This window comes from Lampris incognitus, chromosome 11 (genome assembly GCF_029633865.1).
Source record: "Lampris incognitus isolate fLamInc1 chromosome 11, fLamInc1.hap2, whole genome shotgun sequence".
In the NCBI taxonomy this organism is placed as follows: Eukaryota; Metazoa; Chordata; class Actinopteri; order Lampriformes; family Lampridae; genus Lampris; species Lampris incognitus.
In genome coordinates, this window is record NC_079221.1 from 45,328,789 (window position 1) to 45,356,732 (window position 27,944).

General features: G+C 46.9%; 1 protein-coding gene across 1 annotated transcript in view; it reads right to left on the reverse strand.

The window, feature by feature from the left end:
• cps1 (carbamoyl-phosphate synthase 1, mitochondrial) overlaps positions 1 to 27,944 on the reverse strand; it is a 123,463-nt gene that overhangs the window by 53,369 nt on the left and 42,150 nt on the right. The window contains exons 19-21 of the mRNA XM_056288938.1: positions 15,234 to 15,432; positions 12,680 to 12,856; positions 11,594 to 11,712 (exon numbers count right to left, since the gene is read on the reverse strand). Of these exons, the coding sequence (XP_056144913.1) occupies positions 11,594 to 11,712; positions 12,680 to 12,856; positions 15,234 to 15,432 (495 nt within the window). The remainder of the gene's footprint in view (positions 1 to 11,593; positions 11,713 to 12,679; positions 12,857 to 15,233; positions 15,433 to 27,944) is intronic.

Genomic DNA, 27,944 nt, shown 5'->3' on the forward strand with positions numbered 1-27,944 from the left:
TGTGTGTGTGTGTGGGAGAGAGAGAGAGAGAGAGAGAGAGAGAGAGAGAGAGAGAGAGAGAGAGAGAGAGAGAGAGAGAGAGAGAGAGAGAGAGAGAGAGAATGTTTGTGTGTGTGAGCATTTTCAAGGCCAGTGAATTATGGGGGGGGGGGGGGGTCAAACCAGTGATCAGGTCACAGCTGGTTCTGTCCTGTCCAGTGACGTGGGCAACCAGGAGCAGTCGTTTCAGAACAATCAATAACATATCGACAAATGAGCCGCTGAGGTGCCCGTGCACTAGGTCGACATGTGCAGCCGTTTAAAACTCATTTTAAATCGATAAAAGTTTCATGGGCGAGGTGTGAGGGTGCGCTGGAAAATGGAAGCAGAGAGGCAGGGAAGGAATTCTTCCTTCTGCTAAAGTGCAGCTTGCTCTCCCTCCGCCTATCTGAATTATTTATGATCTTGTACCATAACGATATTGGAAATGTCAAGTGTGTTTTAACTCCCACTGCAGTTGGCTGGGCCGAGAGATAACAAACCCCTGTGAAACAACGGAGCGAGAGAGCAGCAAAAGAATTCAGGGATCTGACTCGCGAGAGGAGCTTCGGTGTGCAGACGTCCGACCAAGAGTGCTCTCGGGTACATACTTCTTCTCACGGCAGTCAGTTAACATGTTGCCACATGCAGACGCAGACACACACATCTTCCTCTGTCAGTCTTCATCATTGTTGCGAGCAGTGCACGGACCAGAACATAGTGTGGGGGAGTGTATTACATACACAGGTTAGTGTAGTACATCACAAACATTCTTAATCACATATGCAGAATAGCAAATACACAAACACATACACAAATAATTAATAAGCATGGTACAGATAAACAGATTGACAGACTGGTGTAGCACACAAACATGCACTCTCAGACACACACTCTCTCTCCCTCACACACACACACACACACACACACACAGCAAGGATGAGTCAGCTAACTGGCAGTGCCTGAAGCCCACCTGCACCTAGCTCTGTGGTCTAGCAGTCTAGCAGTCTGCTCCTGTGTCCCTATCCGTCTGTCCTCTACTCCAAAGACAACGTAAACTACAACAGGCTCCCAGTGCACTGGCCCCGTGGCGCTGGGTACCCACTGGACACTCAGCCATTAATTATTGAACAGCTGAGTCCATGGAGCGCGGGGGGGGGGGGGGGGGCAGCAGGCGACCTGTGACAGAGCCAGGGACGCCACGCTGGTTTTTGATCTGGGCTGTCTGGGAAAGAGCCGGAGGGTAGAGAGACTGGGAGCTGAGAAGAGAGAGAGGGAGAAAGAGAGCATTATGGCGGGAGAGGGAGAACAAGGGGGGGGGGGGGGGGACAGGGAAAGATGGAGGTTGGATGTAGAAAGACAAAAGATGAAGACAGATGGGAGCAGTACGTGGGACAGATGGAGAGAAGAGGAGAGCGAGGGGCAGAGCATTAAGCACAGGTAGATGCAGACACAGGGAGAGAGGCGGGGAAACAGCGTATGCAGTAAATGGCGTAGGGGCACATAGAACGAGACAAACATGGTTAAAGCTTTGGGAAAGAGGACATATACGATATTCATATTCTAATGAATGATGGAAATTAATGTTTTATGATCATACTACAAGGAGCACTACACTAATTAATCCGAACAGAGGAAAAGGAGACGGGTGTGGACCTGAAGACCCATTTCGGAGGGCTCTCCCCCAAAATGCAGGGCCGGCAACCACCAGAGGGCGGCAGAGAGTCATGCTGGAGGTCATCCCCCCCCCCCCCCCACACACTTGGCTGTTGTGCGTGACAAATATCTGACCCATCCACAAAATTTTGACAGATTTGTAAAACACACAAGTATACGTACACGTAATCCCCCGCAAGCGCACACACACACAAACACCATGTAAAAACAAATACAATACCACCGCTAAACAACAATATGTGTATAACTATATGACAAATGTTTCTAAATCTAATAGTGGCATCTAGTGATTCAACTTATAACATGCTGAAATGACTCATTTTCAGCCATGTTTGCTGTATGGGCAGCCTTTATGATACAACGTTACCACATTTTATTCATTTTTTAGGGTTTTGGCAAGTAAACAAAAAAAAAAAACTTGAGTGTCTCTCATCTCCCAGTCTAGAAAACGCAGCTTGGCTTTGGTTAAGCTTATAGTTGGAATCGGTAACTAAATCAACCTCGGTTAAAGGTCCACGGGACAGCCAGTGTAATAAATCAAACTAAGCACATTATGGGTTTGCATGTCACGGGTCACCCCATGACATACAGTGCAAAATCAGGGGTCGCCACTGATTTGGTGGCGACCCCTAACGGGAGCAGCCGAAAGTAGTAGTAGTAGTAGTAGTAGTAGTAGTAGTAGTAGTAGTAGTAGGGGTGACCCCTAGTTTCTCTCATGCTGCATGTTTATTTTTGTGTTTAAGGCGATAGGAAAAATAACTGGAGTTGGTCCGGGGCGCTACACCGCAGCTGCCCCACTGGTCCTACACAACAGGATGGTTTAAATGCAGACTAACTAACTAAACAACTGTCCAATGACAAAAATAAAGTGGCTTTTTTTTTTCTTCTTCTTCTTCTTCTTCTTTTGTGCACGCTCGAGTTACTATTGCCCTTCACAATAGTCGTTCACAATAGTCGGTTGCGGGCGTCCGGGAAGTGTAGCGGTCTATTCTGTTGCCTACCAACACAGGGGTCTCCGGTTTGAATCACCGTGTTACAGTGGGGACTGGCACAGTCGAGTTATCAGGATTTGTACCCCTGATAAAATCTATAGGCTACATTGTCCTTCTTAATAACTCTGTGACTGTGTGGACATTAAAGCAGCAGTCAGGTGTGCTGCGCCAAGGTAAATTGCGCCCCCCCCCCCCAAATTGTTAGCACCAGCCGCCACTGCCGGCTGTGTCTGCGGGTGGGAAGCCAGGTGTGGGTATGTGTCCTGGTCGCTGCACTAGCGCCTCCTCTGGTCGGTCGGGGGGAAGGGGGAACTGGGGGGGAATAGTGTGACCCTCCCACGTGCTACGTCCCTCTGGTGAAACTCCTCACTGTCAGGTGAAAAGAAGCGACTGGCGACTCCACATGAATCAGAGCAGACACGCGGTAGTCTGCAGCCCTCCCCGGATCGGCAGAGGGGGTGGAGCAGCGAACGGGATGGCTCTAAAGAGTGGGGTAACTGGCCGTATACAATTGGGGAGAAGAAAAAAAAAAGAGGGGGTTAAAAAACCCCCAAAACAAAACAAAAAAACCCCCAACATTGTTAGTTCCGACTTCAGGCTTCATGAGATTCGGCTCCTTGGGATAGATAACTGCTGTTTATTCTCTTCTCCTCTATATTCTCCTCTAACCTCTTCCATTGGTCTTGCCAATTTCGCAGTTATCCGTGCTTAGTGTACTCATCGCTAGTTTTCCTTCTCAAACAGCTCTTGTGTTTAGTATGAAGCCTTTCGTTCCCAGTCTTTTTACTAGCTTCGAGCTTAGTCTAGCTTAGCCGTTAGCTTTATTGCATTTGCAGTCAAAGCAGCCTCGTTAAAACGATGGTGTGTGGTGACTGTTCCGCAGTTAAAGACATTGTCTCTACTAGAGAGACGTGTCCATGAGTTGGAGCAGTTTGTTCAAGAGTCGACTCATTGCAGTGGTAATGCCTTTGATAAACACCCAAGCCCTTGTGAAAAAGGCCCAACAACGCCTGCATTTCCTGAGGAGGCTGAGGAGCGCCCGTCTACCCCCCAAAATTCTCACCAACTTCTACCACTGCACCATAGAGAGCATCCTGACCAGCTGCATCTCAGTGTGGTACGGCAACTGCACCTCAGTAGACCAGAAAGCTCTGCAGCGGGTCGTCAAGGCGGCCCAGCATATCACCGGTAGCCAGCTCCCAGCCATAAAAGACATTTATCACAAACGCTGCCTTCGAAGGGGTCTGAGCATCAGCAGAGATCCCACCCACCCCAACCATGGACTGCTCTCCCCCCTGCGCTCTGGGAGGCGCTGCAGGAGCCTCAGAGCCCCCATTACCAGGCTCAAAAACAGCTTCTTTCCACAAGCTGTTGCCCACCTAAACCTGGCTACCCACTGAATGTCTGTAGATATTTTTAAATATTTTTTACTCCAGCTCTTTTTTAACTTATTTTTAGCTTTTGGTCTTCATCTGTGTATATCTCATATTGTGTTTGCTGTGTTTGTCTGTGTCTGTCTTGCACTGTTTGGTGAAGCCACAGCCCTCATTTCATTTTTAACATGTGCCTGCACATTGTTTTTAATGACAATAAATTGAATTGAATTGAATTGAATTGACTAGGGTTGCCAACTGTTCCTTAAAATAAGGAATCGTTCCTTATTATATAAAATATATATATATAAATAATATATATGTATTAAAACTTTTTTCCTGTATCTGTGTTGATATAAATTATATATTTATATATGTGTGTTTGTGTTTGTGTGTGTGTCTGTGTGTATAGTGTAAGGCACATTATATTTGTTATGCCCGTGCCGCCCCGTCCATCCAACCCCCATCCCTGTGCCCTGTTCCTTATTTCCATTTCAAGGAGTTGGCAACCCTAACTTTGACTAAGCTTGTGCCAGCTTCTAAACCAACTACTTGTTGACTTTAAAGACCTCTGGCCTTTCCTGCGACCGACAATGCTAGACAGTGTTAATTTACCACTTACTACTGGCACTGTTCCCAGCAGTTTTAAGACAGCTGTGGTTAAACCTCTACTTAAAAAAATGCACCTCATTCCAGGGTCTCTCAATAACTTTGGCCAGTCTCTAATCTTCCATTCTTTTCTTAAGTACTAGAGAGTGTTGTGTATCAAGAATAGTCGACCCACATGGAAGTAAGTAGTATTTGTATGAAACTTTTCAATCGGCTTTCATGGCCTGTCACTCCACTGAAACTGCTCTGACCAGACTGGTGAACAATCTTTTATTAGCTATGGACTCTCGATTCCACTTCTGTGCTTCTACTACTGGACCTCAGTGCAGCCTTTGACACCATTGATCACTGTATACTATTAGACAGATTAAATTGTAATTTTGGTGTCTCTAGCTTAGCTCTCTCTTGGCTTTATCTGGAAGAACACAGTGTGTCTGCTATAATAATGTTACATCGAAATTCTCTGACATTAATTATGGTGTACCTCAGGGCTCATTTCTTGGCCTTCTACTTTTCTCTCTTTATATTTCACCTCTTGGCCAAATTACACGCAGTTACGGAAAAAATTTCCATTGCTATGCTGATGATACTCAGCTGTATGTGCGTATAAGGGCTGATGATTGTACTCAAATAACTAATTTAGAGGCCTGCTTGGCTGTTGTGAAAAATTGGATGTCATTAAATTGTCTGCTATAAATTCGGGAAACCGAGATGCTGGTTGTTGGCCCTGCTAGACACAGACACAAATTTGATCAAGTAATGATAACAATCAACAACTCTGCAATTTCACAGAGCGGCAGCCAAAAATCTTGGTGTTACACGTTTGATCCCAGCCTCTCCTTTGATAAGCGCATTAAATAAATCACCAAGACTGCCTTTTTTCACTTGTGTAACATAGCTAAATTTCAGTCTTTCCTGTCCATGGCTGATGCAGAGACTCTAATACATGCATTTGTTTCATACAGACTTGATTATTATTAATTTTTTGGGGGGGGGATTTTTTCCCCTTTTTTCTCCCCAATTGTATCCAGCCAATCACCCCACTCTTCTGAGCCATCCCGGTCGCTGCTCCATCCCCTCTGACGATCCGGGGAGGGCTGCAGACTACAACATGCCTCCTCTGATACATGTAGAGTCGCCAGCTGCTTCTTTTCACCTGACAGTAAGGAGTTTCACCAGAGGGACGTAGCACGTGGAAGGATCACGCTATTCCCCCCAGTTCCCCCTGAACAGGCATCCAACTGACCAGAGGAGGTGCTAGTGCAGTGACCAGGACACATACCCACATCTGGCTTCCCTCCTGCAGACATGGCCAATTGTGTCTTTAAGGATGCCCAACCAAGCCAGAGGTAACACGGGGATTCAAACTGGAGATCCCTGTGTTGGTAGGCAACAGAATAGACCGCTACACTACCCGGACACCCAAGACTTGATTATTTTAATGTTATTTTCAGGTCTGCCACATGCTAGTCCTAAAAGTATTCAGATGGTTCAGAATGCTGCAGCTAGAATCCTAACTGGAAAATTTTACCATATTACACCAATTTTTGCCACCCTTCATTGGTTTCCAATGTTAGCTCAAACATCAAGGTGCTTTTGCTGACTTACAAAATCCTAAATGGACTTGCTCAGTCACACCTGTCTGATCTCCTTAAACCATATATTCCATCTCGAGCTCTTCACTCTCAAAATACAGGGCTCCTGTGTGTACCCAAAGTTAAGAAGAAGTCAGCTGGTAGCAGGGCCTTTTCATATCGGGCCCCGTTCTTGCGGAATAATCTGCCTGCTGCCATCAGACAATCAGAGAATGTTAAGTGCTTTAAATCAGAACTTATCACTCATCTTTTTGCCTTAACCTACAATTAGTTGCCTTTAAGTTGAGTACAACACGACCTGTCCCGTGTGGCAGGTCAGTTTCTGTCTCAATTAATTTACCAAGCACTCTTCTGCTGATGAGATTATAGAGTATAGATTAGAGCTAGATACTGTAACTGTTCTCTTCTCTTACATCTTTTCTCTCTCTGAATGATGTCTTCTCCTTTTATTTCTCTCGTCTATATGAATGGTGTGATGTGAGTCTCCCCGTGTGCATGTGTAGTCTGTCATCCTTCCAGGTCTCCATATGTTGGTCGCTACTAGGACACTGCTTGGCATCCTACACATCACATTCTTTATAAATCCGTCTAATTTTGTTATCCTGTTTCAATATTATATCATTCTCACTCTCTGATGTGTGACTAATGTCTTTTCTTTAAGGTTTTTTTTAGGGAGTTGTTCCTTGTCCAATGCAAGGGTCTAAGGACAGGATGTTGTGTTGCTGTAAAGCCCCCTGAGGCAAATTCGTAATTTGTGATATTGGGCTATATAAATAAAATTGACTTGACTTGACTCACTAAACATCACTCGAATTATTTTCTGCTAAATGTGTTTATGGGTACGGCATTTCCCAGGACAAATTAAGGAAGGAAACATGTTTGGTTTTTTTTGTTCTATGCTGGTAGTCAAAACCTGGAGATACATGCGTGCCTTTTTGTTTGTTTGTTGTTGAATTTTATTGGACATTGTGCTCTCATGAAATATGGGAAAAGAAGATGAGCAGAATGAATTGTGGGTGCACACAACGCATCTTTTATTGTGTGCAACACTATAAGCCATTCCCAACTGCTGGAAGCAACATGACTCGCTGAAAGAGATTACCTACAACAAACAGGTACTGCCAGTGGCGGACTGGCCATCTGGAGCACCAAGAGCCGGTCTGAATCAAAAAGTCCAGGGCCATTTTTCATTCTCAGTCTGCCCCTGGGTACCGCCATGGAGTAATGGCCAGAGACAGTGCTGCCAGAGGCAAGGTAAAAGAGGTGGCGCCCTGGTGAGGCTACGACAGCATCATACCCGGCCCCCAATTCCCAGCATACTGCTTTCTAACATCCAGTTCCTTGACAAGCTGAACGAACTTCATTACTGAATAAGCTCTCATGAAGGACTGTTGTGTGTTGTGCTTTACAGAGACTTGGCTGGGCCCTTGTAGTAATAATAACAATACTAATAATAATAATAATCACATTTACATAGCGCTTTTCTAGACATGCAAATGCTTCACATTGAAGGGGGGAAACTCATCTCAACCATCACCAATGTGTAGCACCCACCTGGGTGATGCACGGCAGCCATTTTGCACCAAAACGCTCACCACACATCAGCTTGAAGTGCCGAGGGAGGAATCACTGAGTCAATTACATGGCGGGGGGGTGTGATTAGGTGGCCAGATGGGGAGAACCAGGTTGGGAATTTTGCCAGGACACCAGGGATCTCCCTACTCTTTGCGATAAGTACCGTGGGATCTTTAATGACCACAGTGAGCCAGGACCTCGGTTTAACGTCTCATCCGAAGAATGGCATCTCCACAGCACAGTGTCCCCGTCACTGCACTGGGGCATTGGGATTTGATATCTATTGTTTTTATTAGGACCAGAGGGAAGACTGCCCCCTACTGGCTTACCAATACCACTTCCGGCAGCAACACCGTTTTCCTGGGAGGTCTCCCATCCAAGCACTAGCCAAGCCCATACCTGCTTAGCTTCCATCATTTGGCAGAGTCAGGGTACATGTTTGTATGGCTGCCAGCATTTACCATAGTACTGGGATCGGGCATCTAGTTCAAATTGGGATTCTGATGGTTGTTTCTTGCTTTGGACAGTAACCAGACTGCTAATAAATGGAAAGCGATCCAGTTGTCTTTGCGACAGCAGCGCAAACAACAATACCACTTGGAAATGCCAGGGGAGCAAAGTTGAAAAGCTGCCACTTTAACTAAGGTGGTGTCAGGGTTAATAGTATTTGGCAAGCAAATGCATCTTTTCCGCAATCTAAGCAACGGTAAAGCCTATCAAAAAATCTTCCAAATTAGTCTCACATACACCTAACAGCGCTATACAACCGGAGAGTTTTTCTCTGCACCACACGGACCGTTCCATGACGACTTCTGGTAAGGTAAAGGGAAGTGGTGTATGCTTCATTGTTAACAATTCATGGTGCACTGACATGGAACTAGTCTGTCAGTCCGGTTCGCCAGTGTTGGAACAACTAACAATAAGGTGCCATTCTCATTCCACCCATTCTGTCCAAGACCAATGTAGACCGTTCTATCTGCCAAGGGAATTCCCCTGCGTGTTGTCAACTGCTGTCAACATACTACCGCAAGCTACTGCCACAGTGGCACTGGATGAACTGTATGGCGCCATTAGCAGGCATTTCAGTTGCGGCGGGGGACTTTAACCACTAATCTGAAATCTGTGCTACCAAAATTTTACCAACATGTCACTTGCCCAACCAGAGGCATTAAGATTCTCGACCACTATTACAGTTTATCCCATGACCTCTCTTTGGGAAATCCAACCACCTGTCAGTGTTCTTGCTTCCTGCCTACAAGCACAAAGTGAAGTGCATGCAGCCTACTGTGATGACAGTACAGTGCTGGGCTACAGAACATGAATCCAAACTTCAGGGGATGCTTTGAATCAACAGACTGGTCGATATTTAAGGATTCGGCCTCAAATTTGGATGAGTATACTGAATTGGTCACTAGCTATATTAGATTCTGTGTGGATAACTGTATCCCAATTCTGACTAATCACTCCTAGCCCAACTAGAAGCCCTGGATTAACAGCAACATTTGCCTAAGGTTAAGGAAGTGTACCACTGCTTTTAAATTGGTGGACAAGGAATGCTACAAAAAAAATCCAAGTATGACTTAAGGAGCGCTATCAAAGCTGCTAAAATACAATATAGGGGCAAACTGGAAAATAACTACAGTGGCTGTGATTCATGCTGCATTTGGGGGGGGGCTGCAGGTGATTACAGACTATAAATCTAAACTCAGTGTACCAATCATATCTCTGCCTCTCTCCTGGATGATTTTAACTTTTATGCCCACTTTGAAGCTCAAAACTTGGACCCAATAACAGCAGCACAGTGCCCACCCGATGAAGTCGATCTACAGGTGACAGGCTGATGTGAGCAAAACTTTTAAAAGGATTAAGGCTCGTAAAGCTGCTGGCCCAGATGGCACCCCTTCTCGAGTCCTCAAGGCATGTTGCACTCAGCTATCTCAGGTTTTTACTGACATTTTTAATTTGTCCCTGTCATTGTGTGTTTTCACTGTGTTCTAAAGAAGGCAGAATGCCACTTGATTTTGTCATGTATTCTTACAACGAATTGTATTTTCACAATGAATTTTTTTTCTGCATTTAACCCATTCTATTGTATAGGAGCAGTGGGTAGCTGCAGCACCCAGGGACCAACTCCAGTTCTTTTTCCATTGCCTTGGTCAGGGGCACGAACACGAGGAGTATTAACCCTAACATGCAAGTCTTTTGATGGTGGGAGAAAACCGGAGCACCCGGAGGAAACCCATGCAGGCACAGGGAGAACATGCAAACTCCACACAGAAAGGACCTGTGACGGTCTGGGGTTCAAACCCAGGACCTTCTTGCTGTGAAGCAACAGTGATAACCACTGGGCCACTGTGCCACCCACACCATTGTGAAAGAAAACCATTGTGCCTGTACCTAAGAAAAAATTCTGTCTCTTGCCTTCATGATTACCGACCTGTTGCTTTGACCTCTGTTATTATGAAGTGCCTGGAAAGATAGGTTATATCATATATAAAATGTAACATTCCTGTTGGCTTTGACCCATTACAGTTTGCCTACTGTTCCAACAGATCTGTAGATGACGCTATCTCACTTGCTCTGCATACTGCTTCAGTACACCTTGAAAAGAAGAATACCTATGTCAGAATGTTGTTTATTGATTATGGTTCTGCTTTTAATACAGTTGTACCATCCAACTAGTGTTGAAACTCAGAGGTCTTGGTCTGAGCAACTCTATCTGTAACTGGCCATTTAATTTCCTGACAGGCAGGCCCCAGACTGTGAGAATAGGCAAAACAATCATCTACATCAGTTCTTAGAACAGGCGCACCTCAGGGCTGCTGTCTTAGTTCCCCATTGTACAGTCTGTTTACACAAGACTGTGTTGCCAAATATGACAACAAAAGCATCATTAAATTTGCAGATGACACCACAGCGATTGGACCAATAAGCAACAGTGGTGAAAGGGCCTGTAGGAGGGAAGTGGAAGATTTAGCCATATGATGCCATGATAACAACCTCTCTCTTCATGTCAGTAAGACAAAAGAAACCACTGTTGACTTTAGAAAGATCAGAGAAAATTACATTCCTATTTCTGTCAATGGGCCCATCTGTCGAAATTGTGGACAGTTTTAGATTTCTCGGTTTACACATCACAGACACCCTCACATGGTCTCTCAACACCAATTGTATCCTGAAGAAGGCACAAGACAGACTTATTTTCTGAGGCGTCTCCAGAGTTTGGTATGAGTACCAAAACCCCAATGAACTTTTATCTCAGTACCATCAAGAGAGTCTTGACAGGCTGTAACACAGTGTGGTTTGGCAACCTGACTGCTCAGGACTACAGACTGCTTCAAAGGACTGTAAAGACGGCAGCAAAAATCATTGGCATGGAACCACCACAACTTCATAATATTGACACCACTCGCTGCAAAAGGAAAGCCCAAAACATCATTAAGGACACCAGCCACCCCGCTCATGTTCTGTTCTCACTCCTTCCATCTAAAAAACACTACCGGGGCATCAAATCACACCACCCGTCTCAGTAATAGTGTCTTTCCACAGGCAGTCAGGTCGCTGAACAGCTGATGCACCCATATGCACCTTACATTGTTGTGTTACCATGTACTGTATATTTTTTGGGAGGGGATGGTGTATCCTTTGTCCTTGTGTCCTATGTGTTAAGGCAGAGGGCCAGGGCACAGCAATTTCATTGTATTCTACACATGACAATAAAGTTGAACTTGATCTTTGTGTGTGCGTGTCTCACCTGTTGTAGTGTGCTAGGTGCTGCTCAAGCTGAGTGATTCGGTGGAGTTTGTGGAGGAACCACTTGTCTATGGCTGTCAGCTGATGGATCTGCTCCACACCCATGCCACTGTGGAGGGCCTTACAATGATATACATACAATTAGCACATTTCAAAAACTAATCAACAATGAACGGCAGTCCTGTGTAGTTATTCTTACCGAATGTACTAGAATCCCATTGTTGAATCTTAAATATCCAAACACCCATACGTCTAATATTTTGGTTTCATTTCTAGTACAAGGATTTGTAATAATTTGGAGTGGTGAGATTTTTGTCCTGGTCTTAAGCTTCTATATGTGCTTCTACTAGTGGGCTGTATTTGTTTGCTTTAAATCTACCAATGTATTACTTGCGGTGGGTTTAGACCAACAAAGTGCGTGTAGTAAGAATCAAAACAGTGGATAGCAGAGAGGTGAAGTGATATTGGCAGTGGCTTGGAAAACCACCTTGAGGGGTTATCGTCAGTGTTTGATGGCTCGGTCATAAGATGTGGATCATTAATCCTTAATGCTGCCACCTCCTTCAATGGTCTCATTCTACACTTAGTGGGAACAAATCCATCTCAGCTGTCGGGGCAGCAAGCAGTCACGACTGGAGTCCTTACAATGACCCGGCCATAGTTTTAATGGAAGCAGCGTGTTTTAGGTGGTGATCCTATGGAGATTTTTCCTCTGCGGTGCTTTCATACAAAATCAATGTATGGATGATAGAGCTCGAATCTAGTATAGGTACTAAACAAAGGGTCCCATTTCACCTTTATCTGACAGTCCTCTTGAAATCAAATGGTTCTTTAAGAAGCTGAAGCCAGGCCAAGCCAGTGGCATCACAGATATAGAAAATGAATGCAAATCAAACACAAGAATTTGATCCCATAATTACAAATATGAGCTGCACTTAATCTGTCTTACCAAACTAAACTGCATAGATAGCTTGTGATGATTCAGCCAGAGTCCATGATTTTTATTCTGAGTATTCAAAGTGTATTTTATTTCCATCATGCCAAGGGGAGACACCAAAGACCATTAAAGTATTCCATGGCGCTGTACCTTGGCGAGGGAGAAGATACGTGTGCTGGAGGGTACGGCCAGCTCTTGCTGCAGGTCCTGAGAGTCTGCCCAGGCCCTCTTCAGAGGCAGCCGTGGCACAAATCCATCAACTGAGGGGTGGCACATCCTCAGTGCCTTCTGCATGCTCTCTTCAAAGGTACGGCCCACAGCCATCACCTATACACAAGGGAGGGGGAGAGAGTAATTCTGGGGGCTGATAAGGTGATGGAAGAGAGAAAAATGAAAAATGAGAGCAAAATAACAGGAAAGAGATAAAGTGTGTGTGTGTGTGTGTGTGTATGCGTGTGCGCACAAATGTGTTTGGCATTGATGCAGGTGACACTCAAATGGTGACCTTTTATTTTTTGCATTGTTGCATTGTGATGGAGAGAGACAGAGACTGCAAGAGACAGGACGTTTTGCCAAATTGAGTGGCTGAGTTAATATTTGAAATTTCCTGATCGAATAAGGCACATCAATATTTGAGCCGATCAAGGCTTATTTTAATTGGCTTGGTACTGGTGATATTGAACTGGATCAAATTCAGATCCTTTGTTTATTTCACCCACTTGCACTCCATCAATGGCAATGGTCATATCCACCCTTCCATCCATCCGTCCATCCATTATCCAAACCACTTATCCCAATTGGGGTCGCGGGATGCTGGAGCCTATCCCAGTAGTCATAGGGCGGCAGGCGGGGAGACACCCTGGGCAGGCCACCAGTCCATCACAGGGCAGACACACACACACACATTCACACCTAGGGACAATTCAGTACGGCTGATTCACCTGACCTACACGTCTTTGGATTGTGGGAGGAAACCAACACAGACAAGAGGAGAACATGCAAACTCCACACAGAGGATGACCCGGGACAACCCCCAAGGTTGGACTACCCCGGGATTCGAACCAAGGAGCTTCTTGCTATGTGCTTCTTGCTTCTTGCTTGCTTGTTGTGTTCTTGTTGTTCTTATGTGTTCTTCCATTACAATTGGTTCATGTGAAAGAAAACCTAAATTTGTTTATCATGTATTTTACTGCCTACATTTGAGTCAGAAAAATAGTTGCCCCATCCAATTTTATCTCACCTCTTTAAATGTGCTTTGGTATCAGAACAGAGGGAGAAAAAAATTGGAAAGTATTTCATATTATTCTTCACAAATGTCCATCTTTATCAATGCATTTTGAGCCGGGCAGTATGTTAATTTTCTTGTTGGGTTTTCATGTGGTTTGTCTTTTCTTGGATTTTTTTTCCTCATTCCGGTCTAGGGTCCAAAAATACCAGGTGTCGTATATTGTTGTATATTGTACTGATTGTAGAGCCCTTCAGGACTACCTTGTGATTTCGGGCTGCACAAATAAACTTGACTAGATTGACTTAATATAATATTGATATCAACGGTCATATAAGGGTCATAGACCCCCATTTGTGCTTCGTCTAGGTGTCGTAAACTGACATCCTCCACAACTTGCAGCGGTGACGCATGTATTAAAATGTCAACATCCACTTTTAATGTCTGCAGTCCATGTGTTTGGCGAGGGGATATAGTAACTGAGCTACGTTCAACACAACTAATGTGATAAGGCAGTTACAAAGAAATCACTCAGAGGAAGACAACGAGCTCATATGTTACTTGTTGGAGTGTCCTCTCTTTTTGCTCAGTGTTTTCATATTTTTACAAGCTATTGCAATTAATATCATATTTATAGTGTGTTTACTTTATTAAAAAAAAGAAAACCATCAACAGTCAGCAGTGATGCTATTTCCCCCGCGCTTTATTCAGAGCAAGTCAATCGGCTCTGTGCATAACTGTAGTCCACTGACTTCCGGTTTCTACTGCAGCGGTCATACCAGTTTCCTGTTTGTTGGCGTGTGCTATTGACAATGGACTACAGCTATGCACAGAGTCAACTGTCAGGCATATCAGACCTGTACTGGATTGATTTGACTAACTTTAATATGTGCAGCTGTATTATGCAGGACAATATTAATACTGGATTGGAAATCAGCATTGGCAGATAACTCAATATAAAATGACTCAGATTGGAGGCAAAAGAAAAAAACCTTGATAGGGAAATTCCTAGCAAAAATAGTGACAGGAAGCAGGGCCACAGCTAAAGGGAGAAAAGGGGGAGTACTGTCACAAGGCTCCAATCAATAAGGGGCCCTTCAGAAAGGCATCATGATTGTTTACTTAATTAGATATGTCACAGCTACCCACATTACATCTTGTAAGGGAGGCTGACAAGCTGCCAGCATTGCTGACTGGAATGAATCAGTTACACAATGAGTAAGTGAGTTAGTGTGAATGAGAAGTGAATGGATAAAGCAACGTAAGTTAAGTTAAAGAGTGAATTCGAAGGTATATTGAGAGGGTTGATATGATAACTGGACCAGATGAGTAAGTTAGTGAGTAAATGAGTAAGTGCATTGAGTGAGCGAGTGTATATAGTTTTAAATAGCTTGAAAGTAAGTGACTATGAGGGCATATGGAAAATCAGTAAATAAGTAAATGACTGTACAAGTAAGTGTCTGCACAATGCTCCCTCACCTCTCCAACACTTTTCATGGCACTTCCTATTTCTCTGGACATGCCCTGGAAGCGGTCAAGGTCCCATCGGGGGATCTTGGTCACAATGTAGTCCAGACTGGGCTCAAAGCAGGCTGTGGTCTTCTCTGACACTGCATTCTTGATCTCTGGCAGAGGGATGCCCAGAGCCAACTTGGCTGCTACAAATGCCAGCGGGTACCTAATAGGCATGGGCCAGAGGCAGTGTGATTGCGCTACCAGCAAAGGACAACAGACTAAATCCAAAATGTCCAGCCAGGAAAAACTGCCACGACTATACAGTTTCTAAAATGACCCTGAGAAGCACTGCTTCATTTTTATTTCCATACTCTTAAAAACTTAACCCCAGACCATTGTATTGAGTTTGCTGACATGTACAGGTTAAAAACCATGTTAAAGTTAAAGATGCCAAATTATGCTTTTTGGGTTTTTCCCTTTCCTTTATTGTGTTATATAGCTGGGAGGTGCATGTAACATGTCTTCAGAGTCACAAAGCCCAAAGTCCACGCCAACGGGAGTCATTCTCTCCAACAGAAAACACCGCTCCTGAACTGCCTGAAACGCCTCGTTTGTAGTCCAGCTTTTTCTTCCACTAGTTATCTATGTCACGATGTAACACAATTTCATAATGACCGCCTATTAGCTAGTTTGGCCCGCCCCCCAAACATGGGTGGAGCCAAAGGGTGGCCACAGCCACCACAGAATGAAGTCTGGCCACCTCTCACAACACCGCTTTTCAGGCAGAATTTTCTTGCGGAACCATTTCTCTACAGCTGTCATTCCCATACGGATGCGTTTTAATAGCACACACCCCCCTCCCCACCCCCCCATTCAACTGCATGCAACCAGGTAGTTCTGAGAGCCCTTCTAGCCAGCCACAACCTGCTGCCTGCAGCCTGAGCAGAGCGGTCTCGGCAGTATAATCGCAGCTAAGCCTTTAACAAGTAGAAAGAAGGGCATTCACTATGTTTTAAATGTTTCTTTTTTAGTGTGTGTAACTTATGGCTGGGATACATGAGTTGAATGAGATGTGATCTCGTAAAGTTTACTACCTGTATTTAAGTTATAAGCTATAAACAGCCTCACTGTGTCAGTTTCCTGGAAAAGGAAATATTCGGTATGAATAAGCAAGTAGCAGCTCTGTTTTTTAAAATTGTAAAGCAGCGACCATTTCAAGCAAGGCTGCCAATTATCAACGCTGACTTGGCATAAGACAGTTTTGGCCAGTCTTTGTCGATCACATTTTTGGCAGGAGGTACATAGAAGTCAACAGAATTTATTTTTCCACATATTCATGCAAGTGTGAGATGGGGCTCAAGCGTGTGAGTCGCACATGCAGTGTGCAGCCAAAAGCTAATATGCAAAGTAATGCAAATAGATAACTTTGTACTTCCCATAATGTTAAGGTTGCTAAATTCTGATTTACACTACCGTTCAAAAGTTTGGGATCACCCAAACAATTTTGTGTTTTCCATGAAAAGTCACACTTATTCACCACCATATGTTGTGAAATGAATAGAAAATAGAGTCAAGACATTGACAAGGTTAGAAATAATGATTTGTATTTGAAATAAGATTTTTTTTACATCAAACTTTGCTTTCGTCAAAGAATCCTCCATTTGCAGCAATTACAGCATTGCAGACCTTTGGCATTCTAGCTGTTAATTTGTTGAGGTAATCTGGAGAAATTGCACCCCACGCTTCCAGAAGCAGCTCCCACAAGTTGGATTGGTTGGATGGGCACTTCTTTGAGCAGATTGAGTTTCTGGAGCATCACATTTGTGGGGTCAATTAAACGCTCAAAATGGCCAGAAAAAGAGAACTTTCATCTGAAACTCGACAGTCTATTCTTGTTCTTAGAAATGAAGGCTATTCCATGCGAGAAATTGCTAAGAAATTGAAGATTTCCTACACCGGTGTGTACTTCTCCCTTCAGAGGACAGCACAAACAGGCTCTAACAGGTACTATTTAATGAAGATGCCAGTTGGGGACCTGTGAGGCGTCTGTTTCTCAAACTAGAGACTCTAATGTACTTATCTTCTTGCTCAGTTGTGCAACGCGGCCTCCCACTTCTTTTTCTACACTGGTTAGAGCCTGTTTGTGCTGTCCTCTGAAGGGAGTAGTACACACCGGTGTAGGAAATCTTCAATTTCTTAGCAATTTCTCGCATGGAATAGCCTTCATTTCTAAGAACAAGAATAGACTGTCGAGTTTCAGATGAAAGTTCTCTTTTTCTGGCCATTTTGAGCGTTTAATTGACCCCACAAATGTGATGCTCCAGAAACTCAATCTGCTCAAAGAAGTGCCCATCCAACCAATCCAACTTGTGGGAGCTGCTTCTGGAAGCGTGGGGTGCAATTTCTCCAGATTACCTCAACAAATTAACAGCTAGAATACCAAAGGTCTGCAATGCTGTAATTGCTGCAAATGGAGGATTCTTTGACGAAAGCAAAGTTTGATGTAAAAAAAATCTTATTTCAAATACAAATCATTATTTTTAACCTTGTCAATGTCTTGACTCTATTTTCTATTCATTTCACAACATATGGTGGTGAATAAGTGTGACTTTTCATGGAAAACACAAAATTGTTTGGGTGATCCCAAACTTTTGAACGGTAGTGTATACCTGTCAGGCAAAATGAAGAGAACGATAACGTCCTAATTCGGTTAGTGTAGTAAGAAGCCAAGACATGAGAGAAGGGAGACTGGTGTGAAGAGGGAGATGCAGGATGACAGTCAGACAGTCAGACAGTAACCAGTGAGCATTCTAAGAAGTGGACTTTACAGGTACAGCACACTACCTGCTCAATGCATTTAGCTACAGTACTTCTAGGATTCTGCCTTTTCAAAGCTAATACAAGTAAAGTTCATCACCTTTAAAGCTGGCATGATAACGTGTGTAATTTAAATTGTAACTATCTTATGAGCTTTATCACCAATTAAAAGAGCGCAACTTTAACAATAGTTCCAGATTTGTGTAATCAATTGAGGGTTACAATAAAAAGCTTATAATATATGAATCATCATGGTGGATTCATATACACTACCGTTCAAAAGTTTGGGATCACCCAAACAATTTTGTGTTTTCCATGAAAAGTCACACTTATTCACCACCATATGTTGTGAAATGAATAGAAAATAGAGTCAAGACATTGACAAGGTTAGAAATAATGATTTGTATTTGAAATAAGATTTTTTTTACATCAAACTTTGCTTTCGTCAAAGAATCCTCCATTTGCAGCAATTACAGCATTGCAGACCTTTGGCATTCTAGCTGTTAATTTGTTGAGGTAATCTGGAGAAATTGCACCCCACGCTTCCAGAAGCAGCTCCCACAAGTTGGATTGGTTGGATGGGCACTTCTTTGAGCAGATTGAGTTTCTGGAGCATCACATTTGTGGGGTCAATTAAACGCTCAAAATGGCCAGAAAAAGAGAACTTTCATCTGAAACTCGACAGTCTATTCTTGTTCTTAGAAATAAAGGCTATTCCATGCGAGAAACTGCTAAGAAATTGAAGATTTCCTACACCGGTGTGTACTACTCCCTTCAGAGGACAGCACAAACAGGCTCTAACAGGTACTATTTAATGAAGATGCCAGTTGGGGACCTGTGAGGCGTCTGTTTCTCAAACTAGAGACTCTAATGTACTTATCTTCTTGCTCAGTTGTGCAACGCGGCCTCCCACTTCTTTTTCTACTCTGGTTAGAGCCTGTTTGTGCTGTCCTCTGAAGGGAGTAGTACACACCGGTGTAGGAAATCTTCAATTTCTTAGCAATTTCTCGCATGGAATAGCCTTCATTTCTAAGAACAAGAATAGACTGTCGAGTTTCAGATGAAAGTTCTCTTTTTCTGGCCATTTTGAGCGTTTAATTGACCCCACAAATGTGATGCTCCAGAAACTCAATCTGCTCAAAGAAGTGCCCATCCAACCAATCCAACTTGTGGGAGCTGCTTCTGGAAGCGTGGGGTGCAATTTCTCCAGATTACCTCAACAAATTAACAGCTAGAATGCCAAAGGTCTGCAATGCTGTAATTGCTGCAAATGGAGGATTCTTTGACGAAAGCAAAGTTTGATGTAAAAAAAATCTTATTTCAAATACAAATCATTATTTCTAACCTTGTCAATGTCTTGACTCTATTTTCTATTCATTTCACAACATATGGTGGTGAATAAGTGTGACTTTTCATGGAAAACACGAAATTGTTTGGGTGATCCCAAACTTTTGAACGGTAGTGTATATTATTATGATATATTATACTTTAGGGAGTTGTTCCTTATCCGATGAGAGGGTCTAAGGACAGGATGTTGTGTTGCTGTTAAGCCCACTGAGGCAAATTTGTAATTTGTGATATTGGGCTATACAAATAAAATTGACTTGACTTGACCTGACTATTTGGCCTACAGTGATTTACCAAGCAGAAAAAAACAAAAAACAAAAAAAAACAAGACATCAGTTTTTGTGCCACCACCCCAATGTGAGTAATGGTCTCAGCCTTTCCACCCCTATAAAAATTGTCTGGCTCTGCCAGTGCCCTCAAGCAAAGCTTAGGTAGACCAGAAGCGGGAACCCTGAAACAAAGCTTGGTAGAGCAGAATTTGGTGTCATGCAAAGGTACATATCCCTGATAGGAAGTGTGCCTCTGGCCGCTCCGAAGGTCGTAGCATCAAAAGTAGAGGTCAGATTTCTTTGACACTGGTACCATTCAAATTAAATGACAATAGTGAACATGTTTTATGGATAACGTATGTGTTTGTTTGCTTGAAAATGTGGAACGAAGACACCCATAAAGTGCTTATAGAGCAAGATGTTTCTGTAGGGATCAGCTAGCAAATGGCTCTTTATTTCTGTGTGTGATTCCACAATTTGTTATTATTGTTATTATATTTGCTTTTACATATTCCCATATTTTCTTATTTATTAGAGGCTAAATCACAGAACGTTCAATCAGTTCATCTGGACACAACCTTTATTGAGAGAACTGTTTCATCACTCATGTAAGTGACCTCTTCAGTCTCAACTGACTGCAGGTATCCCATCCTTATAAACAATACAGTGGCGTAACAACTGCAAGATCGGTTTCATATGCAAATTGCCATGAGCATTAACTAGAGTTGGGTTGAGTAGGGTTGGAGATGAGTTGTTGCATCAAGTGAAGGAGTTCAAGTATCTCGGGGTCTTGTTCATGAATGAGGGTAGGATGGAGCGGGAGATTGACAGGCGGATTGGTGCAGCATCAGCAGTAATGCGGACATTGTACTGGACCGTTGCGGTGAAGAGGGAGCTGAGCCGGAAGGAAAGCTCTCAATTTACCAGTCAATCTTCATTCCAACCCTCACCTATGGTCATGAGCTTTGGGTAGTGACCAAAAGGGTGAGATCATGGATACAAGCGGCCGAAATTAGATCCTCTGTAGGGTGTCTGGGGTCAGCCTTAGAGATAGGGTGAGGAGCTCGGACATCCGGAGGGAGCTCGGAGTAGAGCCACTGCTCCTTGTGTCGAAAGGAGCCAGTTGAGGTGGTTTGGGCATCTGATTAGGATGCCTCCTGGGCGCCTTCCTTTGGAGGTTTTCTGGGCATGTCCAACTGGGAGGAGACCCCGGGGTAGACCCGGAACTTGCTGGAGGGACTACATGTCCAACCTGGCCTGGGAACGCCTTGGGATCCCCGAGGAGGAGCTGGAGAGCGTTGCTGGGGAGAGGGGCATCTGGAGTGCCCTACTTACCTTACTGCCACCGCAACCCGACCCCAGAAAAGTGGCTGATGATGAATGAATGAATGAATGAATGAATGAATGAATGAATTGATTAATTAATTAATGAACTAAAGTTACAATGGCCATGTGTACTATTCACAGAGGACTGGGGAATAGTTGCAATCACAGCATTGTAAGATGGCGATAGAGGTGTACTCTTAGCCCCTAGCTCGGTTCAGTGATGGTCATTCCCTCTTCACATAGATGGCCTCTTTGACCGCCCCTTCAAACAAACATTCCTCCCCATCAAGGATGTGCACATCCTCATCCTTGAAAGAGTGGCCACTGGCCTGTAGATGGGTGTAGACTGCAGAGTCCTGGCCTGACGTGTTAGCTCCCGTGTTGTGCCATCCTCTTGGCCAGCATCTGTTTGGTTTCCCTGATGTACAAGTCACGGCAATCCTCCTGGCACTTAACAGTGTATACTATATTGCTCAGTTTATGGCAGGGAACCCGATCCTTGGGGTGGATCCATTTCTGGCGCAGCATGTTTTGGGGTTTGAAAGCAACTGAAACGCAGTGTTTGGATGTTACATGTCTCAACTGTCCTAAACTCCTGCCATATACGGAATCGCCACTGGTTTATGCTTAGATAGCTGTTGTCCTTCTCTCTTCAATCGGCTGGTGCACTGTTTGTGTGTCTTCATGGCTTTGACAAATGCCAAGTTAGAATAACCACACTTAATGACGGTCTGTTTAATATGGGATTTCTCCCCTCCCCCGTCCGCTGTGTCGATGGGAACGTTGTCAGCTCGGTGGTACAGTGTCCTTATGACTCCTAGTTTGTGCTCCAGTGGATGATGAGAGTCAAACCTTAAGTACTGATCAGTATGTGTTGGTTTACAGTAAACATCAACAATCAAATGCCCCCATGACCAATTGCAATTTCAGTCTAAGAGGCTATCCTGTCATTTTTCACATTCTCCCTGGTGAACTTGATGTGATTGTCCACAGAGTTAATGTGGTGGATGAAATGTGCTACATCCTGAGATTTAATTTTAACCCAGGTGTCATCCACAAATCTGAACCAATGGCTAGGTGGTGTCCCTGGATAGGACATCAGAACCCTCTTTTGCACTTCCTCCATATACAAGTTGGCCACTGCAGGTGAGACTGGGTAACCTATAACACACCCATGCTTCTGGGTGTGCTATAGGAGGCACGGTGGTTAGCACTGTTGTCTCACAGAAAGAGGGTCCTGGGTTTGAACCTCAGGCCATCCCAGATCCTTTCTGTGTGGAGTTTGTATTGTTCTCCCCATGTCTGCGTGGGTTTGCTCTACATGCTCCGGTTTCCTCCCACCATCAAAAAGACATTCATGTTAGGGTTAACACTGTGTCCCTAACCAAGGCAATGGAACGAAGAACTGAAGTTGGTCTCTGGGTGCTGCAGCTGCCCACTGCTCCTATACAATAAGATGGGTTAAATGCAGAAGACAAATTTAATTTTAATCGAACAACTGTATAGTGACAAAAATGAAGTGGCTTTCTTTCTGTCTTTCTTCTGCCTATAGTACTGCCCCCTGTAAGTGAAGTACGTGGACTAAAGGCACAACTTCAGGAGCAGACACACTTGGTCAGTGTTAAGGCTGGTGCTGTTGCTAAGGTTGGGGTTGTTTTGTATTTTCATACAGTCTACCATTCCCCCCATGCAACTATTTCCCAATCCTCTGTGAAAAGTACACATGGCCATTGAAACTCTAGTTAATGGCCACAGCAATTCTCATATGAAACCGATTGTTGTGGTCCAGACGCAAGGCACGTCTCCGCCTGAGTCTACCGGCAGGGTTCATCAGCGCGCTCGTTGAGAGCGCAGCCACGCACCAGAGGCTCATCGGAGATCAGCGCAACTGAAGCCAAACTGCAGCCAGCTATAAGAGAGGACGCTGACGTGCAATAGTTGCCAGATTGTGCCATCTAGTACGGTAGTTACCCAGTGGATCGCTAGACTCTTTGGCTGTGTTTTTCTCCTGCAATTCCTATGTTGTGATTCCTGAGTCTAATTCCGTGTCTCTCTCCCCCGTCCTCCCAGAACCCCCGGTGCCAGTGCTTCTCGGGCTCCATCTTCCTCGCGTCCCTTGTGTTCCTCGGACCCCTCCCTTGTGCTCCCACGCTGCCTCCCGCAGAACCCCTACTCCTGGACTTGCGCTTCACCAGCACGCACACACACAAACACCTTCCAGTCATTTACATTCCTGCACACACGCACCACACTCGCCCTGCACACAAACATAGTCTTTTACACACCCCACATCCAGGACTCTAGTTGCACCATACACATCCCGCATTTTCCTTCCCTGAATAGAAATAAACGTGCCTACGGGCTTGACCCTGCCGGACCCCTGCACTGGTTCCTTTCCGACGTACAACAGTACAATCTGGCCACGATGGAACCGGGTCCAGCAGGAACTCCAGCAGCAACTCCGGCGGCTACTCTCAGCGGAACTGGCGATCCTCCGCTCATCGTAAGACTCAACGCAGCAGTCCAACAACAAGGCACACGGATGACGGCGCTGGAGAACAGTCTCACCGCCGCCTTCGCTCAGGTCCTCGCTCGGCTGGATTGCCTGGACGTGACGGTAAGCCCACCGCAACCCGCGCCTCAAGTGGATCAACCGGCCCCAGGACCAGTTCTAGCCCCAGCTTCGGTTCTCGGGCCCGCTCATAGAGAGCCCAAGCTAACCCCCCCCCGAAGTCCTATGAGGGCAAGTTCGAGCTCTGCCGTGGTTTCTTAGTCCAGTGCAGGCTGGTATTCCGCCACCAGCCCAGCCGTTACACCTCAGACGGTGCTAAGGTCGCCTTTATCATGTCCCTGCCTATTGGTAAGGCTCTCAGATGGGCCACGGCTGCCCTAGACCAGAAACCCGCCCTATCTTCTGATTATTCAGCCTTTTTCAGGGAATTCACGAGCGTGTTCGATCACCCCATTGGTGGCTGTGACGCCACCGCCCGTCTCCACACCATCAAACAGGGCTCTCGTTCGGTGGCCGAATACACCCGTCGATTTCCGAGTCCTGGCCGCAGAATGCCGTTGGAATGACGAGGCCCTGCTGAGTGCATACAGGGGGGGCTTCAGTGAGGAGGTCAAGGATGGACTTTTTAGAGACTGGCCGGCGACCTGCAATGAGTTAATCGGCCTGGCTCTGAAGATGGACCAACGCCTCCAGGCAAGGCGAGACAAACGCGCTCGAGCTCAGCGCCAGTCCCTCACCTCTCCCCGGGGTACCCCCCAGTCACCGCGTCCCCTCCGGGGTCCCCAGCCAGCACCAGCAGCTCCGTCCACTACCTCGCCACGACCACCTGAGCCTGGGGTGGAGCCCATGGAGGTGGCTCGGTCACGCCTCACCGGGGCTGAGCGTGAACAGCGCATGCGAGGCCGGCTCTGTTTGTACTGTGGGCAGGCCGGACACTTCATTCGGGACTGTATCACACGCCCAAAAGGCCGAGCTTACTAGGGGAGAGGTTACTAGTAAGCTGCATGACTCTGCCCCAGAACAAGCCTTCCCCATCTCCTTTATTCCCTGCGTCTCTCGCCTGGGGTCAGCAGTCTCTGCCTATCGGCGCCTTTATCAACTCTGGAGCCGACGGGAGTTTCATTGACGGGGCCCTAGCTTGGCAGGCTGGCATCAGCCTCACCCCGCTGGAAACCCCTATTGAGACCCGCTCGCTGGATGGACGCGCTCTCTGTCGCATCACCCACACCACTGAGCCTCTCAAGCTAACTGTCTCAGGCAACCATGTTGAGACAATCCGCCTCCTTGTGTTCACTGCTCCCTCCTCACCACTGGTTCTCGGGAGGCCTTGGTTGCAGAGGCATGACCCCAAGACCGCCTGGTCCTCCGCTTGGATCATCGGGTGGAGTGTTGCGTGCCACGCGAACTGTCTCCGCTCCGCTTCCTATCCTCCTGGGGCTCCTAAGGCTGAGCCTCCTCCTCCAGACCTCTCCGACGTGCCCGAGGTTTATCATGACCTTGCGGCTGCCTTCAGCAAGACCGAGGTGCTCTCTCTCCCTCCACACCGCCCCTACGACTGCGCTATTGAGCTCCTCCCTGGTGCCCGCACTCCACCCGGGAGGCTGCATAACATCACTCTTCCTGAGAAGAAGGCCATGCAGGAGTCCATCACCGACTCACTCGCCTCCGGGATCATTCGCCCCTCCGACTCCCCCATGGCGGCCGGATTCTTCTTTGTTGGTAAGAAGGATGGCTCCGCCCCTGTATTGATTACAGACAACTTAATGACATTACGGTTAAGAACCGATATCCATTACCCCTCATGAGCTCCACGTTTGAACCCCTCTCTGCTGCCACCATTTTTACCAAGCTTGATTTACGCAGTGCTTACCATCTCGTCCGCATCAGAGAAGGAGACGAGTGGAAGACTGCTTTCAATACGCCACTGGGACATTTCGAGTATTTAGTTATGCCTTTCGGCCTCACAAATGCCCCTTCAGTTTTCCAGACCCTTGTTAATGACGTGCTCCGGGACATGACCAATGTTTTTGTTGTGGTTTATTTGGACGACATTCTAGTTTTTTCCCACTCTCTCAACGAACACATCCAACACGTTCGCCTGGTGTTGCAGCGCCTTCTGGAGAACCGCCTGTTTGTCAAGGCGGAGAAGTGCGCTTTTCACACCCCCTCACTGGAGTTCCTTGGCCACATTGTGGAGGCAGGGCGCATTCGGACTGACCCTAAGAAGGTCGAGGCAGTGTTGGAGTGGCCCAGAACCGGACAGAGCTGCAAAGATTCCTGGGTTTTGCGGGCTTCTACGGGAAGTTCATCAAGGACTACAGCCGCATCGCCGTGCCCCTCTCATCCCTCACCTCCACCCTCCGCCAGTTTGACTGGACCCCGGAGGATCAGACCGCCTTTACAGACATCAAGAGGAGGTTCTCCAAGGCCCCGGTGCTTGCCCACCCGGATCCTACTCGCCAGTTCGTGGTGGAGGTGGACGCCTCTGACTCTGGGTTGGGGGCGGTCCTCTCACAACGCTCAGCAGAGGATCACTGTCTGCACCCCTGCGCCTTTTTCTCCCGGCGCCTCACACCAGCTGAGCGCAACTATGACGTCGGCGACCGGGAGCTGCTGGCCGTCCACACCGCCCTGGCAGAATGGAGACACTGGCTTGAGGGGGCGGAGCATCCCTTCCCGGTGTGGTCAGACCACCGGAATCTGGTGTACATCCGGTCAGCTAAACGGCTGAGTGACCACCAGGCCCGCTGGGCGCAATTCTTCAGCTGATTCAATTTTATGCTGTCCTATCGTCCAGGGTCACAGAATTCCAGAGCAGACGCGCTCTCTCGGCTCCACCCGGGGGCATCTACGAAGGATGGCACCCAGGAGGGTGCCCTGGACACCATCTTGCCTCCGACCCGTGTTGTGGGTGTCGTCACCTGGGCCATCGACTCTCTGGTCAGGACCGCCCAGCGAACTCACCCCAGCCCTGGTAACGTTCCCCAAAACCGTCTGTTTGTGCCTGCCCCAGTCCACTCCAGGGTTCTCGAGTGGGGCCACTCCAGCCGCTTCACCTGCCACCCTGGCGCCTCCAGGACACTGTCCTTCCTCCGGCAGCGCTTCTGGTGGCCTACCATGGAGGCTGACGTTCGGGAGTTTGTGGTGGCATGTATCACCTGCGCCCGGAGTAAGACCTCCCATCGCCCCCCTGCTGGTCTCCTGCGTACCCTCCCGGTCCCCAGTCGCCCCTGGTCACACATCTCCCTGGACTTCGTGACTGGACTCCCGGTGTCTCAGGGTAACACAGTCATACTCACCATTGTCGACTGTTTTTCCAAGCAGAACCATTTCGTGGCGCTCCCGTCCTCCGCCGAGACCGCCGAACTCCTGGTTGTCCACGTGGTCCATCTCCATGGCATTCCCCCTGGACATTGTTTCTGACCGGGGTCCCCAGTTCTCTTCCCAGGTGTGGCAGGCCTTCTGTAGGGGGATTGGGGCCACGATCAGTCTCTCTTCCGGTTACCACCCTCAGACAAACGGACAGGCGGAGTGCACCAACCAGAGCCTGGAGTCTGCCCTGAGATGTGTGACCACCAGCAGCCCCTCGACCTGGAGCAAGCACCTGGCCTGGGTTGAGTATGCTCACAACACCATGACTAGCTCTGCCACTGGAATGTCTCCTTTCGAATGTTCACTGGGCTACCAGCCCCTCATGTTTTCCCAGCAAGAGACCGAGGTGGCTGTCCCGTCAGCCGGGGATCATCTCCTCTGATGCCGCCGCATGTGGAGGTCTGCTCGTGCCGCCCTGCTGCGAGCCAACGACCGGTCCAAACGCTCCTCTAACCGGCGTCGCGTCCCAGCCCCGGTCTACCAGGATGTCTGGCTCCTGGCCAAGGACCTCCCCATACCGACGACCTCTCGCAAGCTCGCCGCTCGCTAAGTGGGACCCTACACTGTGGAGAGGATCGTCAACCCCACTGCGGTGCATTTGTCTCTCCCTCCTTCTCTTTGGGCACATCCCGTGTTTCATGTTTCCAAGCTGAAAGCTTGTGTCTGTCAGTACCCTCTCCCCACCTGTCGCAGCCCCGCCTCCTCCCCGTGTACTCCTGGACAGCGACCCGGTCTGGCCGGTCAGGAAGCTGTTGCATGTCCGCCGCCGTGGGAGGGGCTTCCAGTACCTGGTGGACTGGGAGGGCTACGGTACGGAAGACCAGAGCTGGGTGCCCCGGTCTTACATCGCCGACCCCGCCCTCCTGTCGGACTTCTACTTGGAACACCCTGACGCCCCTGCACGGTCGCCCCCGTAGGAGGGGGGGTACTGTTGTGGTCCAGACGCAAGGCGCGTCTCCGCCTGAGTCTACCGGCAGGGTTCAATCAGCGCGCTCGTTGAGAGCGCAGCCACGCACCAGAGGCTCATCGGAGATCAGCGCACCTGAAGCCAATCTGCAGCCAGGGTGGGGATACCTGCAGTCAGTTGACACT